The following is a 17353-nucleotide window of genomic DNA, read 5'->3' as shown; positions in this document are numbered from 1 at the left end:
TTGTGATGCTAGTTATTTTGGTTCGGGTGATAGTGTTGGTTTTGCTTGTGTTATTAGAGATTGTAATGGGAGCTGGCAAAGGGGGTGTTTGGGAATGATTGAGAGTAATAATATTCTTCAAGGAGAATTGTTTGCTATTTGGAGAGGATATCTCTTAGCTTGGGATGTGGGTCAACGAGATGTTATTTGTGAGACGGATTGTGTGGAAGCATTTAATCTTGTTACTCAAGATGGTTTTGGGTTTATTGATCCACTGGTGCTCAAAATAAGAGATATCATGCATTGGAATTGGCGGGTTGACTTTCGTTTGATTATGAGAGATGCAAACACGGTGGCAGATACTATGGCAAAGATGGCGATGAAGTTAAAACTTTCGCATGTGGAGTTTCTTTCACCTTGGGAGGAGTTTAAGAGTAGTCTTAAACGGGACTGTCCATCTATTTAGACAGTTCCTTGTTTTGTTTGTTTTGTTTTTCTTTGTTTAATTTATTTCAGTCACCAAAAAAAATTAATTCGAGTTGGTCGAGTAGTGAATTCACTTTTTCGTTTAAGCAAGCGTGAGATTTAAATCCCAACTTGTGCATGTAATGTTTCATTAGTTCTTGATAATAAACTTTTAAATAAAACTCATATCCACAACAAATTAATCAATGATTTATCGAACTGAAAAATACAACAAATTAATCGTTGACTTATCAAACTGAAAACACTGTAAACAATAAAAATAAATTAAATAAGATAATTTTGAATGGTAGTCTCTCTTTCCCCATTATTGATTTCTCCTATTCTTTTCACTAATTAACCACAGCACTCTCATAATCTCATGATCCCCCACTTCTATATAAAGAGAACACCTTGCACCACTTCAGGTCACCAAATTCAAGCTTTCAACACTCCAAAACACACTTAGCTTTTATTTCACATACATCACTACTTCTTCTTCTTCTTCTTCTTGTTCATATTATAATTAATGGCAAGCCTCAAGTTTGCATTTGTGATGCTTGTGTGCATGGCCATGGTGGGAGCACCAATGGTGAATGCCATATCATGTGGCCAAGTGAACAGTGCCCTAGCACCATGCATCCCTTTCCTCACAAAGGGTGGAGCTCCTCCTCCGGCTTGTTGCAGCGGAGTTAGAGGCCTTCTCGGTGCTTTAAGAACCACCGCAGACCGCCAGGCCGCCTGTAACTGCCTCAAAGCCGCTGCCGGTTCCCTTCGTGGCCTCAACCAAGGCAACGCCGCCGCCCTCCCTGGAAGATGCGGTGTCAGCATTCCTTACAAGATCAGCACCTCCACCAACTGTGCTACGTATGTTTCTAACTTTCACTCTCTTTCCTTTTTTATTTATTTCTTAATTTTTGGTTTTCAAACATATCTAATGCAACCTTCAATAATTAGTATTACTATTAATGTTAACTCTTAACCGTCAGCAACTTTTAGTAATTTTACTTAGCATTTAATCGGTGTAAATATCAAATTATTTTTAATAAATAAATTTTATTAATTTATGAAAATAAATTTTAATAAATATATATGAGTATAAATTATATTGATTTAAAATATAATATAATAATTTTGTCCGTGGATTATTTATTTAAGGACAAATAGTTAGCTATCGGTGCTCTCTTCTCTTTTATTCTAATCTTGCTATATCATGCTTATAATAAGTGTATTAATATTTCTTATAATATGTCTAATCCTTTTAATAAAAAATTGGATTATATAAATTACCTGCTAGTTTTTTTCTCAAATTTTTAATCAGGTTTCATTATAGTTTGAAAGTTTATTTGTAATTAAATTTTTGTATTAGATAAAATTTTTAATTAAGTTCTCTTTAATTTTTTGTTAAAAAAATTATAATATTTTTGGAATATATTTTTTATTGTTATTCATTGTTATGCTGTTACAATATGTTTATTTTAGGATTTTCTCACTATGAAAACTAATTTGAAGATGTTAATAAACACATATATTTAAGAAAAAATAAATCAACTATTATTTTGGACATGTAAAATTAAATATCTTAATTCATTTTTTTGATGTTGCGATGTTACAGCATTAAGTTCTGAGGAGAGGAAGACGAAGAAGGTGGCTCTAGCCAGCACTGGACACAAGTAGTTATGTGAAAGCAGCTTATATTAATTATTAACTAATGAGAATAAAAATGAGGGTGATGATGAGGGCTATATACATATACCCCTCTCCTCTTGTAGTCTTTGTATGAGGTGGGAATGGATTCTCTTATTTTTTTTTTTTTTTTTTTGGTTATGCATATGGAGTTGTTACTTGTTTCAACTTCCACACTACCTACAGCAATCAATGAAGCTGCTTTTATTTGGTTAATTAAGTCTCCTAGGCTTTCTACCTCTCTTCCCTATTTTTGAGTTCATGACAATTAGAAGTGTTAAGTAAACAAAACTCATTAACAATAAAAAATATATATTTTAAATAACACACTCATTTAAATTTTTTTTTAAAGTGATAATATTAGTAAAATAATAAAATAATATTTTAATCACTTTTAAATTTGTAATATTTATTATCTATGAGTTTCAATATCTTAATTTAATAGTGATTAATAATTTATTTTTTTTTCTAAACTGACAATACAATTTTAGAAGAGTCAGATCCTATTTCAAAGAGTCTGCAATCATATTCTATAATAACCTAATATATATATTTTTTTCATTATAATGATTGATTCAATTAATTACATCACATATCAAGGCTCAGATTTTGTGGTTATATTAAAAAATATTTTCATTTATATTATTTTCTATTGATTATTATATCTATAATTATTCAATTTTTGCAAATAAAAATTACAATTTTCAAAGCACAACCCACATAAAACATTTTAAAATATTAAAATCAAACATTACAAATCTTGAAAGTATACATTCATAATACAAATTCACCTATATTTAGTGAAAGATGAAATTGATTATATTCTCAAGAGACACGATAACATTAATATAAGTAGATGTCGGTGGAAAAAACTGCAGCAGCAGACTAAATGAACTAGGTGCGACTTAAAGTAAGACAGATAATTGCAATCGGATAACGGAGCATTTTAAACAAACCGTATTAATTTAAACAAATCAACTATTGTTTGTTTGATTAATATATCTCAATTTAGATATTTTAATGTGAATATTTAAAGTGGTCTATGTATTTTTTTTATAGTATTAGATAGAAAAATATTTGTTAAAATGAATATTTCCATTATAATAATTTTTTTTCAATTGTTATATTTTTATGTTAGTCATATAAATTTTTTGAAAGTATAAGATAATAAAATAGGTTGACTTTAATATCATTAAAAGCTAAATTTAATGGTTTAAATAAGCACCACTAATCTATTCTATCATATAAATGGGTTTACGGTAAATTAATTATAGCAACTAATTAATTTAATTATATATTTAAATATCACACAATTTATTATAATTTATATCAAACAATTAATTGTTAAAGTGTTTCCCAATTTATTTCTTTTAATTCATTAAATACAATTCATTACAATAAATTAATTATATTAACTAATTAATTCGATTAAATATTTAAATATCACATAATTTATTATAATTTATATCAATTAATTAATTATAATTTATTATATCGATTATTTTAATTTGTTAATTTATAAGGTGCATATTAAAATAGATAATTTATTTATTCTAATTCAATATAATAAGCACGTATTAATTTATTTAAGAAAATCAGTGTCTCCTAAAAGAGTATTTCTCTATTTATCTTTTTAATTCATTAAATTTAATCAACTATTTCTTGATTTATTTTTTTGAATTCAATAAGTTAAATCAAATCAATTATACAATTATTTATATTAACTAATTAATTTAATTAATTCTTAAAAATATTTTTATTTGATTTATTTTATTTATTTAAATATATTAATTATAACTAATCCATTATTTAATTTTATTAGAAAAAATATTAAATTCTATTTCTAATATAAAAATATTAAATTTCATTCCTTCTATTTTTATTTTATTATTATAAAAGGTCATATATATTAGAAGAGGATCTCATTTTTTTATCAATGACTCTTTTATTTGGTAGTTTTTATAACAATTTTTTTTTCTGAGACATCGTGGTAAGAGGACAATTATCGACTTATGGTGGATACAAGCCGCTAGACCCTCCAACTCCCATTCGGAGCTATATATAATATGTTAACAATGAAGTATTCGTGGACCATAGTTGACAAGTTCTCAAGTTGGAGTTTATGAAAAGTTTGTTCCTGACAATTTTAACATGGACTATGAACACTGAAAATGTGTTGTGATAGAAATTCAATGACCAAATATTCAAAATGTTATGGATATAAGATCAATCTACAGAGGATAAGAAAAATCACTTTTAAAATGTTAATCCAAATTATATAAATTTATCGTTGTCATTATCTTTGTTTTATAATTATTTTTTGATCTCCAGGTTTACTGCAGCTATAAAAGAATTGAATATTTAGATCATGAATATGGTTAGTTTCAGTAGATACTCCAGATACACTTCCTATTATATATGAACGCGGTCTTTTTGGCATGTATTACAATTTGTGTAAATCATTTAGCCATTATCCTAAGTCCTATGATTTTCTCCATGTAGATTATCTGTTTTCAAGACTCAAGAAAATGTGTGTATAATTATTTTATTTCTTATTTATCAAAACCAATAGTTTGTCAGATTATATCAACAGACAATAATTATCTGTGTCATTTGCTAATATATTTATTGGTCTATTAGATGTAATGTTCAAGTTGTTGTGGCTGAGATTGATTAAATTCTGAGACTCGAAAATACACTTATTGTTCGAGACACTGCTGAGGTAATTAATGAGCTTGAGAGCATGGTGAAGTCTATGAATTGGGAGTTTTGCATCACTTACACTAAAGAAAATGAGGACTTTTTAGGTGTTAAAAAATTTACGTGGCGGCCTACAAAGATTGTGATACTCGAATATGTTGTTTGATTGATAGAATGGATATGTGAATTTTGAATTATGACTTAGAAAAATTCTTGTGTAATTGTACTTCCACATTTATCTATGTATCATAGTAGTTAGACATTCATGTATTTAGCTTTTTTTTTTCCTATTTGGTTATTGATTTCGATCTTCATTTAGAGATTGGTGTATTTTGCTATAACATGGTGATATAGATAAAGAAATTTCATCATATTCTTAAAAATGTAGAGGTCCTCGCCATAGAAGCCAAATAATTAAAATTATGGACTGTTGTATAATAAAGTAGATAGTATTTATGTAATTGAATATTTCTAAAAAAATAATATATTGAGAAACATAAACTAAAAAAGTTAGAAGAATTAATATTATTAGTATATATAGAAATTAAAAAAAATTATTAAATTATATAGTTTAAAAATAAGGCCATTTCAATTTATAGTTAAATTTATATTTGTAATCCAAATTTATCAATAGTTTATAATATGATTTCACAAATGTGATATTAGTCATTGTTATATATACGAAAAATGTGACTCATTTAGTATTTAAACATTTATTTTTTATTAATATTATTATAATAAGATACATATAATTTATGAGAATGATATAACTTGGACTTTGGTTATCTAAGAATTGACTAAGTGGCTGGTATAATTCTATGTCACGAACCGACGAATGCTAGCAATTGGAATGATAAAAAAAAATAGCCAAATAGATATTTGTAGGGATTAATCGCAATTTAGGATTTAATAAAAATATGTCAAATTTTTATGGGTGAGATTGTGGGAACCTATCCACATAAAATGGATAGGGACGGAGACATAGTTACCCCCTCGTTAAGATCTGTTAAAACAACGCGAATATAAAATTACCGATTTTTTCTAATATATATATTTTTGAATTTAGTGACCTTAATTCTTGCCTCAATTCGAACACTTTTTTTCTAGGCATATCCTTAATCTTGATTTTGAATCTTTCTCTCTCTAACTCACATTCTCTGTCTCTTAAATTTGTCCCTACATCGCTCCGTTTCGTTATAAAAAATTATGTTATGTAATTTGTTGGAAGATGTTTTTATATTTTTTTAAAATGTTATTATAAATTGTGTTGAATTATATTAAATTAATTATTTTATGATTATTATTATATTATGATTTTTTTATTTAAAAAAATTAAAAAAATATCTATAAATAACTGTGGGTATCTGCATTCCTTAAGGGGGATAATTAAAGAGGGACTTGCGACGAAAATGGAGAGGGGGTCGAGGGTTTTTTTTTTTAAATAGGAGCAAAGGACGGAAATGAAAGTCTGCCACGTTCACGTGAGCATCCATTCTTTAACTAACAACGAAAATTCAATTTGAGTCGATTTAAGATGGGACACGTGGGCTTTATCTGCATTGAGTTCCAAGATAATGAACCTAACTTAAATTTGAAATCCGAACAATGGATCTAAGTTGATCTTACTCACTTGAGTTAATGTTTTAAATTATTGTTACAAAACATACTATACTATTAAATATTATTACATTTGATATATATAAAAGTTAAATATGCTTACAAGAGATTTTTTAATCAAATTAAAAAACTTTAATTATATTTTTTCTCTTTTAGTCTAAATATTATTTACTAACGTAATAAAACAAACAAACAAATAATAATAATAATAATAATAATAATAATAATAATAATAATAATAATAACTCACATAATAGTTAAAATGTCATTGTAATATATACATAATACTACATATATTAAAGATGATTATATATAAAAAAATATATTTTTAATAAAGTTAATTTATGTGTAAAATAAGTTTTATAACATATGATTTATTACATAATTTTTTCTCATTTTATATTATTAATATACGAAATAAGCAATTCAAGCATTATCTAGGACAATAAATATAATATAAATATTTATTTATTTATTAGTATTAAAAAATATATAAACAGTAGAAATATGATTTTTTTAGTGAAAAAATAATAATAATAGTTATTAATTAAGTTAATTACGTAATAAAAAATTATGAATAATTTTTTAAATAATAATAAAAGAATAAGATCACTATTTTTATATATTATAATATTTATAAAAAAAATTGGATAATAAATCAATTCTCAATAAATTATATATTAATCCTATCAAAAAAATAAATAAATTATACATTAGATATTATTATTTGTGTACTAATATATATATATATATATATATATATATATATATATATATATATATATTATTGATTATTAAGTTATAATTAATTTTTAACCCAATTATCATTAATTAAAATTTAAATGATTGAAATTATTAAATACCGAATATTTTGCACTTAACTAATTTTGTTTTTGTTATTAAAATTTAAAAAAGGTGAATTGTTAATTAATTTTAAAGTTAAATTTAAATTTGTATAAAAAATTATTTTTAATTTAATTTTATTGACCAAAATTAATTTTAAAATAAAAAATTATTTTATACATCATATTATAAGATAGTGTTGTCATTTATTTTTTTAACGGTAATTATTGCCAAATAAACTGGTATAAAATAGAAGAAAAATATATTTACCAATTTAGAAATAATAATTATTTTAATAGAATAAATTATATATATTGAATACCAAAGTTATTATGTTTTTTTTTTCATACAAATTAATACTCAACGATAGTGTTTTAGTAATATTACTAAGGAATATTAGTCAATCTAATAGCTTTTGTAAAGAAATAAGTCTATATATAAGTTTGAAAACTTGAAAATCATGTCATAAAATGTGAAATATTAACTGGTAACAATGTTGATCATATTGTTTTGACTTCATGAATGCATATGATACCAATAAATAAAGTTGTCACATTTAAATTTCAACAAAGACAAGTCTCCACAAGTATTGCTATCAATGATAATTGTTCTATTTTCAGGATAAATACTATTTTTTCCACTGTATTTTCCAACTCGGCAAGTCGAGAACTAATCCACCACGGATTGAAACTCCATTTATTAAGGGTCTGTTACTAGCCAATGAGTTGTTATATACATAAGCCAGATTCAAAAATACTTTCACAAGTAGAAGAGTGAGATAACTACTCAACCAACTCAAATTAATTAAAATAAATACTAATTATTTTTAATATTTTTAACATTAAAAATCGTTAACCTTTGATTTTAATTATAACTTTATAAAATATTTATAGTAATAATTGTTATATATATTTTTTGTTAATTGTTATTTTTATTAATTATTTCGTGGACTGCATGAGAACATTGTCAAATAAAATAGTATAAGAAATTAAAAGAAAATGTATTTAGCAAATAATAATTTATTTTACAATAGAATAAATTATATATCGAATAACAAAAATCGTTATTGGTTTCTCTTTCCACAAACTAATACTCCACGATGGTGTTCCAGTAATGTTATTAAGGAATATTAACTAACTTAATAGCTTTTATAATGGCATAAGTCTGAGTTTCAAAATTTGAAAATTATGTCATAGAATGTGAAATTTTAACAGTAACAATATTGATGATATTCTTTTGACTTCAAGAATGAATATGATGCTAACAAATAAAATTATCGCAGATAAATTCCAACAAAAACAAATCTCCATAAATATTGTTATTAATGAAAAATTATTCTACTTTAAAAAATTTTTTTTTTTCTATGGTGTTTTTTTGTTATATAGATTTTCTGTTTTGGTAGCTACTAGCTAGAAACAAGAATAGCAGTGTTTAACAAAAGAGACTATCGATAAAAGATCAAAAAGCAAAATTTTTAAAGTCAAAACAAAACAAAGAAAAATATAGGAACTAAGACAAAAACTAAAAGTACACCTTTTTTCATAATGGATGAAAAATTGTTTAATCCTAAAAAATATGTTTTGAAAATAATCTAATTAGGTGTTCAATTGCCCGGTTTCTGTTATCTGAAAGAAATTGGTTCTATTGTTAGAAACAAACCGAACCAATCCAACTTGTTAGGTTTGGTTTGGATCTTTGAATTCATCAACCCAATCTGATACACTAGCCCCATATATTGTTTTCACTCTAAAATAGTAAAATCTGTTACAAGTTACAACCCTAACCAGTAACCACTAACCACCAACTCAGAATCTGAACCCCCAATTCCTCCTCATATCAATATATCATCTAGACATCAACCGCATTTGTTGAATATTGAATTGAATAAGTATTTTGTTGATACAGTTAAGGAAATATCCACAAAACAAAAGATAATAATAATAATAATAATAATAATAATAATAATAATAATAATAATAATCTGAATCTAATATTTTATTAATATAACACTACATAAATAAATATATGTGCACAACTTTTTATACTAATTAGTCAACTATGCACAAAAATGTGATAAGACACAACATGGAATATTCAAACATATATATTTAATTTTTTATAAAACACAAAGACATGACATATACATAAAATATAAAATATTTTTTTAGATAAATTATAATAATATTTTATTCATATTAAAATATAAATTAATATTTTAACTATTTTAAATGTCTTTTATAATTATATAAAGGTGAATGTTATGATGCCTATCACATTGTACCTAAGTTATTAAAAAGGATAAATAAATAATATTTAATAAATTTTATATGATTTACTTTTTACTTTAAACATTTTATTTTTTACTTTAAAAAGTAAGTTAGGCAATTTAGACACCATAACAAAAGTATCATAAAACTCACCTTATATAAAATATTTAAAATAATTTTTATTAGTAAATGATAATATATATACTATTTATGAACCCATTTCAAAAATATAAATTAAAAATAAAATTAGACACGACTACATGTGATAGTATTTAAGTATATCTAAACGTATTCAAAAAAATATTTTGTAATTTTTTATTAAGATACTGTTAGACAAAGAAAACATGCGTATGGAACAAATATCCAATAAGTGTTGTATTCAAAATATATCTAATATGCGAACATGACACCTCAACAAAATGTCCCACTTTATGGTAGGTATAAATTATAATAAATGAAGTCCATAAGGATAGCAACATTTTCAATTCTCTTTTGTATTGTAAGCACATAATATGATCATTGATCTAATAATGGAGCTACTAGTGTGGGAACAAGTTCCAAATCCTATAAACATGACCATTTATATAAGCAGCAATAGCAAAAGAAACAAAGCATTTGCCACCACTAACCCCATAATTAAGCTTCCTACTCATCTCTCAGGTCATCATCAAACCATAATAAAATGTTTTCTACTAATTTAGCACATAAAAAACACTGCACATCACCATACAAACAAACAAAAAAACATGGACAGTGAAAATCAGTAATTTAGCAATGAATATTTAACCCTCAAAACAATTTTCCCTTTCTCAACACCAAGCTTTCCACCAGTAACTAACCAATGCCCTGGAGGATCTTGAGGTCCCTTGCTCATTTCGGACAAGTCGACATACTTCATCAACTTGTTCCCCACGACGTTTTCTCTAGAACCAGAACTTGAGTTGTCAGGACTAGAACTGTCCCCGGAAGTTGAGATTTTCGATGACTTGATCGGGGTGTGATCCCATAGTGATCTACGGATCGTGCAGCCGGGTAACCTAGAATACAAGAGTTTCATGTACAATACATTCCGGGGTCCGAAATCCCATACTCCAAGCTGTGCTCCAGTAACTATGTACACACCAGAGGAGTCTCCTATAAAGGTTTCTGGGTTCTCAATCGGCGCAGTGCTCACATGAGAAAAGTTCTTCCACTTAACAGGCTCGAACCACCGGCTATCTTGTTCCTCAGGTCCTTGCCACTTGGGAGCACCGATAGCTACATGGTTGTCCCAATACGGCTGAAGGATCTTCGGAAGGGATACCAAGTGTTGAAGATGAACAGAGAGCCGATTCTGCTTATTTCCTTCTAGACAAAGCCGTAAGCCAGTTACCAGCCTACGTCCAACCGTAATCTGCATTCAAACAGAACCACCATGTTCAGATTTAAAGGAAATTTTACAACTTGGTCTTTTTACAAAGGCAACAAAGAAGATATTGATTTTTTTTTTAAACTAACTTTTTCAAAAAACATTATTTCTTTTAATTGAAATTCTGATAATTTTGTAGAATTTATACAAATATATAAAATGTAAATTTTTTTTCAAGAAAAAGCTAAAGCACACATCCAGGCTCACCAAATACCCAAACGAGATAAAACTGCTAAGAACAATACACAAGATATCAAGTAATGTTCACAAGAAGATATCAACTGATGAAAAAGTGAAAGAAGAAAAATACCACAAATATCGGTAGTTAGTGTCTTCAACTGTTGTGAATTGGATTCATATTTATTTCCTTTCAAGGCTAGACAGCGAATATGCATAATCCAATTTCAACAATTAAAGCTGCCGCGTTGAGAACGACAGAAAAAAGACGTACAAGCTGCCTCAAATTCATGCCAAAATAAAATTATGAAAGTAGAGTCGTCTTAGATTTTATAAGGATTGCTACAAGTAGTTGGACTTTGTGGGACAAGGCTTTGTTGTTGTTTGTTGTTGTTGCTACAAGTAGTTGGACTTTAATAGCCCCAACACGAGTTTCAATTGTGGATAAAAAGTGCACAGTCAACATAACTAAAATTAGAGGAATCACTTTATCCATATATCGAAATGAGAACTCCACATCACTTAGGAACCAACTCATTACCATCAGATTTGAAGACATTTGGTAAAGGCACAAGCATCTTAGGTCTTAAAACTATATATGTTCCCTAATACATTCCGAAGTCAGAAAACACGAAACAAGAAGTGTTCACATTACCCCAGAAAATGGGATCATTGACAAAGGTTCAGAAGTCTCAATGTGAAGTAAAACATCACAAATTTGAAAAATTATTTTATTTTATTTTTTACCTGCTCTTGACTGACATAAAGCTTCTGGCCCATTATGCTGAATTGTAAAGATGGGCATACAGGTTCCTTCCGTTGGTGACCTGGAATCCTGTCCCGTAGAGGAGCCCAAACGCGAGGAATCTGAAACTCTAGGAAATACCTAAGTTCTTCAATAGGAGGCTTATCTGAGCACAAAATTCAAGGGGAAAGCTATATTAGATCATACTCTTAGTAGCCGAAAAAGAGTATCTAAAACAACTTGAGAGAAATACTTGCATGCTCGTAGAGTACAATTAATACGTATTCCAAAAAAATTCATAACCATTCATTTCTTTCACTTTTATATGATTTTTAAACTTTACATATGAAATTGAGTGGGAGATGTTTTTGGAACATGGATTAAATGTTCTCCATAAGCATTTGAGTATTTTAGAATTCGATACTTACATTCAAGATAAAGATTAATAGCACGAGTCAAATGCTCCTTGCCGGGTATTTCATCAAGGGGATTTGTTATAGGACAAAAAGTCATCTCAATGATATCTGGGGAGGACTCAACAGTTTTTATCCATTTGATGTGGTTTTGTTCCAAATCATCTCCTCCTCTTCTTCTAAAAATAACCGTGACATCCTAACCACATGCATTTGAATAAGTTAGAATGTTGGCCTTCTATTATCCATCAATTACTAATTAAATAAAAAATTGAACAAATTATTCTTGATCAGAGAGGGAGTATTTGGTACTCATATCCATTATCCATTCATCATAGGAAATTATTAAATGCTTAGTTTTATTTTCTTTCTATGTCAAGAAAGTCTAGGAATTCATTAAAGGATGGCGAAACGAAAAATTGGGTTCGCTCATGAGGGGGAATGAGGAAATAACCGTAACAGATGTATATTTATTCATAGATGGTGCAGAAACCAAGATTTGTGTACTTCGATGCCTAAGGATACAATAGATTAGCAAAGTCATCATAAGACTCTACCCACACTTCTTTGGTTCTCAAAAAGTTTACTCCAAAATTAGAAAATCAGTTCCTCAGAAAAAGTTTAATGATTTTGGTTAGTATTGCAAAAATTATCTTATGAACATAACATAACATAACATATATTGCATACTTCTTTGCCGCTAGGATATGTTGCAGTCGTAGGTTGAGGGTAAATCCCTTGGCTATTGAAGGAAAAAGGATCAATACCCTGCAAAACATGTAATTAAAATAAAATAATATCATATATTACTTGCTATGATGAACCCAAAACATATCAATTTACTCAAGAAAAAGTGGAAATAAAGTGAACTAGCCTTATCCTTGGATTTTGTTTGACCTGAACTTGTATGGCTATTGATGTCAGAGAACCTCTGATTTCCAATTTCTTGAATATAGTTCTTTATCTCCAACTTTGACAATGGTGAACTATGGTGTTGTTTAACATAAATAACATCTTTACCACCAATAGTTATCGAAGTAATTACATGAGTCCCGAAATTTTCAATAAAGCTGCCAAAATGGAACCAAAAGTCAAGGAAAATCCATAGATAGATATTATGCTTGTTACAGCGTTCAGTGGATAACTTGTATAAACATACCTTGCCAAGGATGGCGGATCCCAACTAACCGGTACAACCCTTTTGACATTTTGTTGCAATGTTAAGTGGGATTTTTTAAGCTGAACCTTTGCAAGGGGAATGTAAAATCCATCTGAGGACAAGGTTTTTGTAGCCGCAGCATCAATAAGTTTTGAACCAGTGAAGCTAAATGCGGAATTAAAGCTCCCAATAGCAAAGCTCCCTGATACATTTGCCTTATTGTTGAAATATTCAACCATCTGTGGTCAAGTTACAAAAAGACTACCATAAATGTTTTAAAACATGCCCCGCCAAAAGCAACACAATTTAGAGTAAGAAATGACAGTAGTAAGCGTAATTTAGATATTTGAGGCAAACAAGAAAACCATGTAAAGTAGAAACATTCTCAGCTAGTATCTTAGGCCGAATTTAATAACCGTTTTAAGATAGAAATATAGAGGCAGTGGGAGACCAAATCTATCTGGAGAAATCGGCAGATATAAAAACAAACAAAATGTCTCTGAAGGAAAAAAATTTTGCCAATTTCTATCCACGCAATAAATGAGGACAATGGCGACAATAACAGAGGCACAACTCTTCTGTGGTGCGGCCCTTCCCCGGACTTTGCGTTAATGCAGGCTGCCCTCTATCTCTATTGCCTCTATATTTGCTGTTCTGAAACACATATTAAACTCAGCCTTAAATTTAATCCTAATGCTAAATTTGGCTATCTAGCCTAAGATTGATCCTAGCTCAGTTTGCTTCGATATGCAAGATTCATATCCAAATAATTGACAAATGCACAGCTCAAGCACAAATTTGTAACTCTCATCACCGCAAAACCCATTAGGGGGCATGAAAAAACCACAAAAAATATGAAGAATACTAATTCAGGGGTTTTCATTACATTAGAGCTTCCTCCAGAATCATATATCATATATCAAAACATAATATTAAAACGATTACATGTAATTGACAATCTTAGGACACTAAATTACATCCAAATCCAATTAAAGAGCACTTTCTTTTGATCAAGTCAACACAAACATTTTCACAAACACGTAAGAAGCATAACAACAACACATCTATAATTATAGAAAAATTCTCAAATCTAGAAAAAGTTTACCTCTTGGAAACTATACACTCCAGAATTCTGACGCTCTATGGGTTCCTGAGAGCATCCAATGTCCCTGGAAACATTCTCAACAACAACATCATCGTACAAGCACATGTCCCTTGGGTGTTCCTCATCAACCTCAACTACCCTAGACCCTGAAACCCCTTTACAATAAAGCAACCTCGTATCAAAGTTCACATCAAAACCTCTTCCTAATGCTTGCAAAGCATTGGTAGCAGTGTGAATTGCTGCTACATGCTCCCCCATATCTCATCCAAAAAAAAATCCCCAATTTTCAATACAGTACTTGACGGGTGGAAAAATCTCAGAAATCGAAGGGAATTAGAACGACCCAGATGAAGAAATTACACGAAACCCTCATGAAAGTACACAACTTTAACGTTTTGAGCTATGTGGGCATGTAGCTCAATGAACCAAACATCATATGCCCAGTCTAACTCCAAACGAGTTGACTCAGTAAAAAAAAAAAAACTCGATTCAACCACCACCCTCCTTTTCTTCTCGTTTCTGAAGATGGAAATGGATCTCAAAGCGATGAAGATTTTATCCAAAATCTGGTTTTTTGGCTTTTTTTTGGGATGGTGCTACAGCTACTTTCTTCTGATACCTGTGTCAGTGTTTATTTCTCTCTCTCTCTCTCTCTCTCTCTCTCTCTGTAAAACTAAAACCAAGTATCTACATTGACATAATCGTACGATGTAGGGAAAGTAGTTGTTTTTCTAGTTTTCTACCTTTGGGAGACTCTGATTTTTAGTTTTGTGGAGAGATGAATTTGGGGTTTTGTTTGTTTGTTTGTACAAAGAGGCATTGACTTGAGTTTCAGAAGTCTCATGCATTTTTACTTTTCAGATCAAATCAGAAGCGTTTGCTTGTTCTTTTGCCTAAAATCTTGACCGTCCATTCCTTAGTCCAAACACGTGTGCTTATGGTCCAAGTCTTCTTCCAAGATTCTAAATTTTGTTTTTATAGTTCACTTATTTAATTAATAAATTAAATGTTATCAATGTTTGGAAACTTAACTTGATTTCAACTAGTCTGAATTATTAGATGTCTTTCTAGCCAGGAATCGGTTATACGTTGTATTCGGGATTGTCCAAAAGCTCAGCTTGTCTGGCAAAGGTTGGATATTCCTTGTCATCCTTTGGATTTGAAGAATTGGTTCTTGTATCATAGCAGAGAGCACCCGTTCAAATTCTTTTCGGGACTTTGGTGGATATGGCGAGCAAGGAATAACGACATCTTTAATCCCCATGAAACTTGGCCTCCGAAAAAAGTCATTTGTCTGGCATTAACTTCAGAAAAGGAGCTTAGAAATATTTTTGAATTACAACGTATGTCCCTTTCCTCTACTCTAAATGGTTTTTGGAATCCCCCATCCATTGGTACTTTTAAGATTAATTGTGATGCTAGTTATTTTGGTTCGAGTGATAGTGTTGGTTTTGCTTGTGTTATTAGAGATTGTAATGGGAGCTGGCAAAGGGGGTGTTTGGGAATGATTGAGAGTAATAGTATTCTTCAAGGAGAATTGTTTGCTATTTGGAGAGGATATCTCTTAGCTTGGGATGTGGGTCAACGAGATGTTATTTGTGAGACAGATTGTGTGGAAGCATTTAATCTTGTTACTCAAGATGGTTTTGAGTTTATTGATCCACTGGTGCTCAAAATAAGAGATATCATGCATTGGAATTGGCGTGTTGACTTTCGTTTGATTATGAGAGATGCAAACACGGTGGCAGATACTATGGCAAAGATGGCGATGAAGTTACAACTTTCGCATGTGGAGCTTCTTTTACCTTGGGAGGAGTTTAAGAGTAGTCTTAAACGGGACTGTCCCTCTATTTAAGCAGTTCCTTGTTTTGTTTCTTTTGTTTAATTTATTTTAGTCACAAAAAAAAAAACTAGTCTGAATTATTTATGTTAGTTGATTATTTTGGCAAAAGATATTTTTATATTGGCAGTGTACGTGTGAGATTTTAAAAGAAAAATACTTGGAATCAATAATTTTAAATATTTTTTATTATTTGATCAATATAAATTTTAAATTAGTTTTAATAAATAAATTTTATTAATTTATGTGTGTAAATTTTTAAAAATATAATTGTAATTATATTAATTTATATGTGTAAAATTATGATAAATATAGATATAAATTATATATTTTTTGTGAATAAAACATTTATAAACATAAATACAAATTATTACTAATTAAGTACTGATAAAAATTTGTCACACAAATCTGAAAAATTTCAGTTGAATATGGAGATGATTCAAATTACGTGGGCATACAATAATTTAAGCCAATACACAATCTAATTTGGCTACTCTATTGTTTACCAATTTTACCATTCGTCTATTGAGCTAAAGCATTCTCGTTTTTGATAAAAGGGATTTGGTAGCAGATTTAAAATTTAAAGTCTCCACCCAAAATTAAAATTTTCATAAGAATTAGTCAGATATTTTTAGTCTTTTAGTAACTCTTATATAGATATTATGATCTAATAAATCATATAAAAAGGTTGTGGTCATATTCATTAGATACATATTTAACTATGATATACAAATAAATTAATTAAATATCTCAAAATAATTGTATTAACTAGAGAAAAGTAGATCTCTTCAAAATCTGTACCAAGTCTTTGTGAGAAATTTTGTACTACAGGTCGAACTTTATAGCATACAATTTTATTATTTTCATTTTTTTTTTCACAAATACCTATTTGTATTGTACCTTTGCGTATTTAGACTAGATGGCCAAAGACTTCACATTTTGCAAGTTAGTC

The 17353-nt window shown here is 28.7% G+C and overlaps 2 protein-coding genes across 2 annotated transcripts; one reads left to right on the top strand and one right to left on the bottom strand.

Annotated features, from left to right (window-relative positions):
- The first annotated feature begins 823 nt into the window (after window positions 1-823).
- Window positions 824-2343, top strand: LOC112728153 (non-specific lipid-transfer protein 1). Its single transcript, XM_025778186.3, has 2 exons — window positions 824-1308; window positions 2057-2343. The coding sequence occupies exons 1-2, from the start codon at window positions 971-973 to the stop codon at window positions 2067-2069; spliced, it is 351 nt and encodes a 116-aa protein (XP_025633971.1). The 5' UTR covers window positions 824-970; the 3' UTR covers window positions 2070-2343.
- Window positions 2344-9965: 7622 nt separating this feature from the next.
- LOC112728152 (MACPF domain-containing protein CAD1) lies at window positions 9966-15468 on the bottom strand. Its single transcript, XM_025778185.3, has 7 exons — window positions 14562-15468; window positions 13457-13695; window positions 13172-13367; window positions 12988-13065; window positions 12313-12496; window positions 11887-12050; window positions 9966-10947 (listed from the first exon to the last, which is right to left on the bottom strand). Exons 1-7 carry the CDS (start codon window positions 14817-14819, stop codon window positions 10315-10317), a joined length of 1752 nt encoding a protein of 583 aa, XP_025633970.1. The 5' UTR covers window positions 14820-15468; the 3' UTR covers window positions 9966-10314.
- Between the last annotated feature and the right edge of the window lie 1885 nt (window positions 15469-17353).

This window comes from Arachis hypogaea, chromosome 12 (assembly GCF_003086295.3).
Source record: "Arachis hypogaea cultivar Tifrunner chromosome 12, arahy.Tifrunner.gnm2.J5K5, whole genome shotgun sequence".
Taxonomy (NCBI): Eukaryota; Viridiplantae; Streptophyta; class Magnoliopsida; order Fabales; family Fabaceae; genus Arachis; species Arachis hypogaea.
This window is presented reverse-complemented; position numbering and strand designations above follow the sequence as displayed.

Bases quoted from the DNA above. Each gene is read 5' to 3' on its own strand.
- LOC112728153 (XM_025778186.3), top strand. From the start codon at position 971: ATGGCAAGCCTCAAGTTTGCATTTGTGATGCTTGTGTGCATGGCCATG.
- LOC112728152 (XM_025778185.3), bottom strand. From the start codon at position 14,819: ATGGGGGAGCATGTAGCAGCAATTCACACTGCTACCAATGCTTTGCAA. The intron at 13,368-13,456 runs GTATGTTTATAC...CCATTTTGGCAG, and splicing joins GATCCGCCATCCTTGGCAAG to CTTTATTGAAAATTTCGGGA. The intron at 12,051-12,312 runs GTAAGTATCGAA...TTTTGTGCTCAG, and splicing joins TATTAATCTTTATCTTGAAT to ATAAGCCTCCTATTGAAGAA.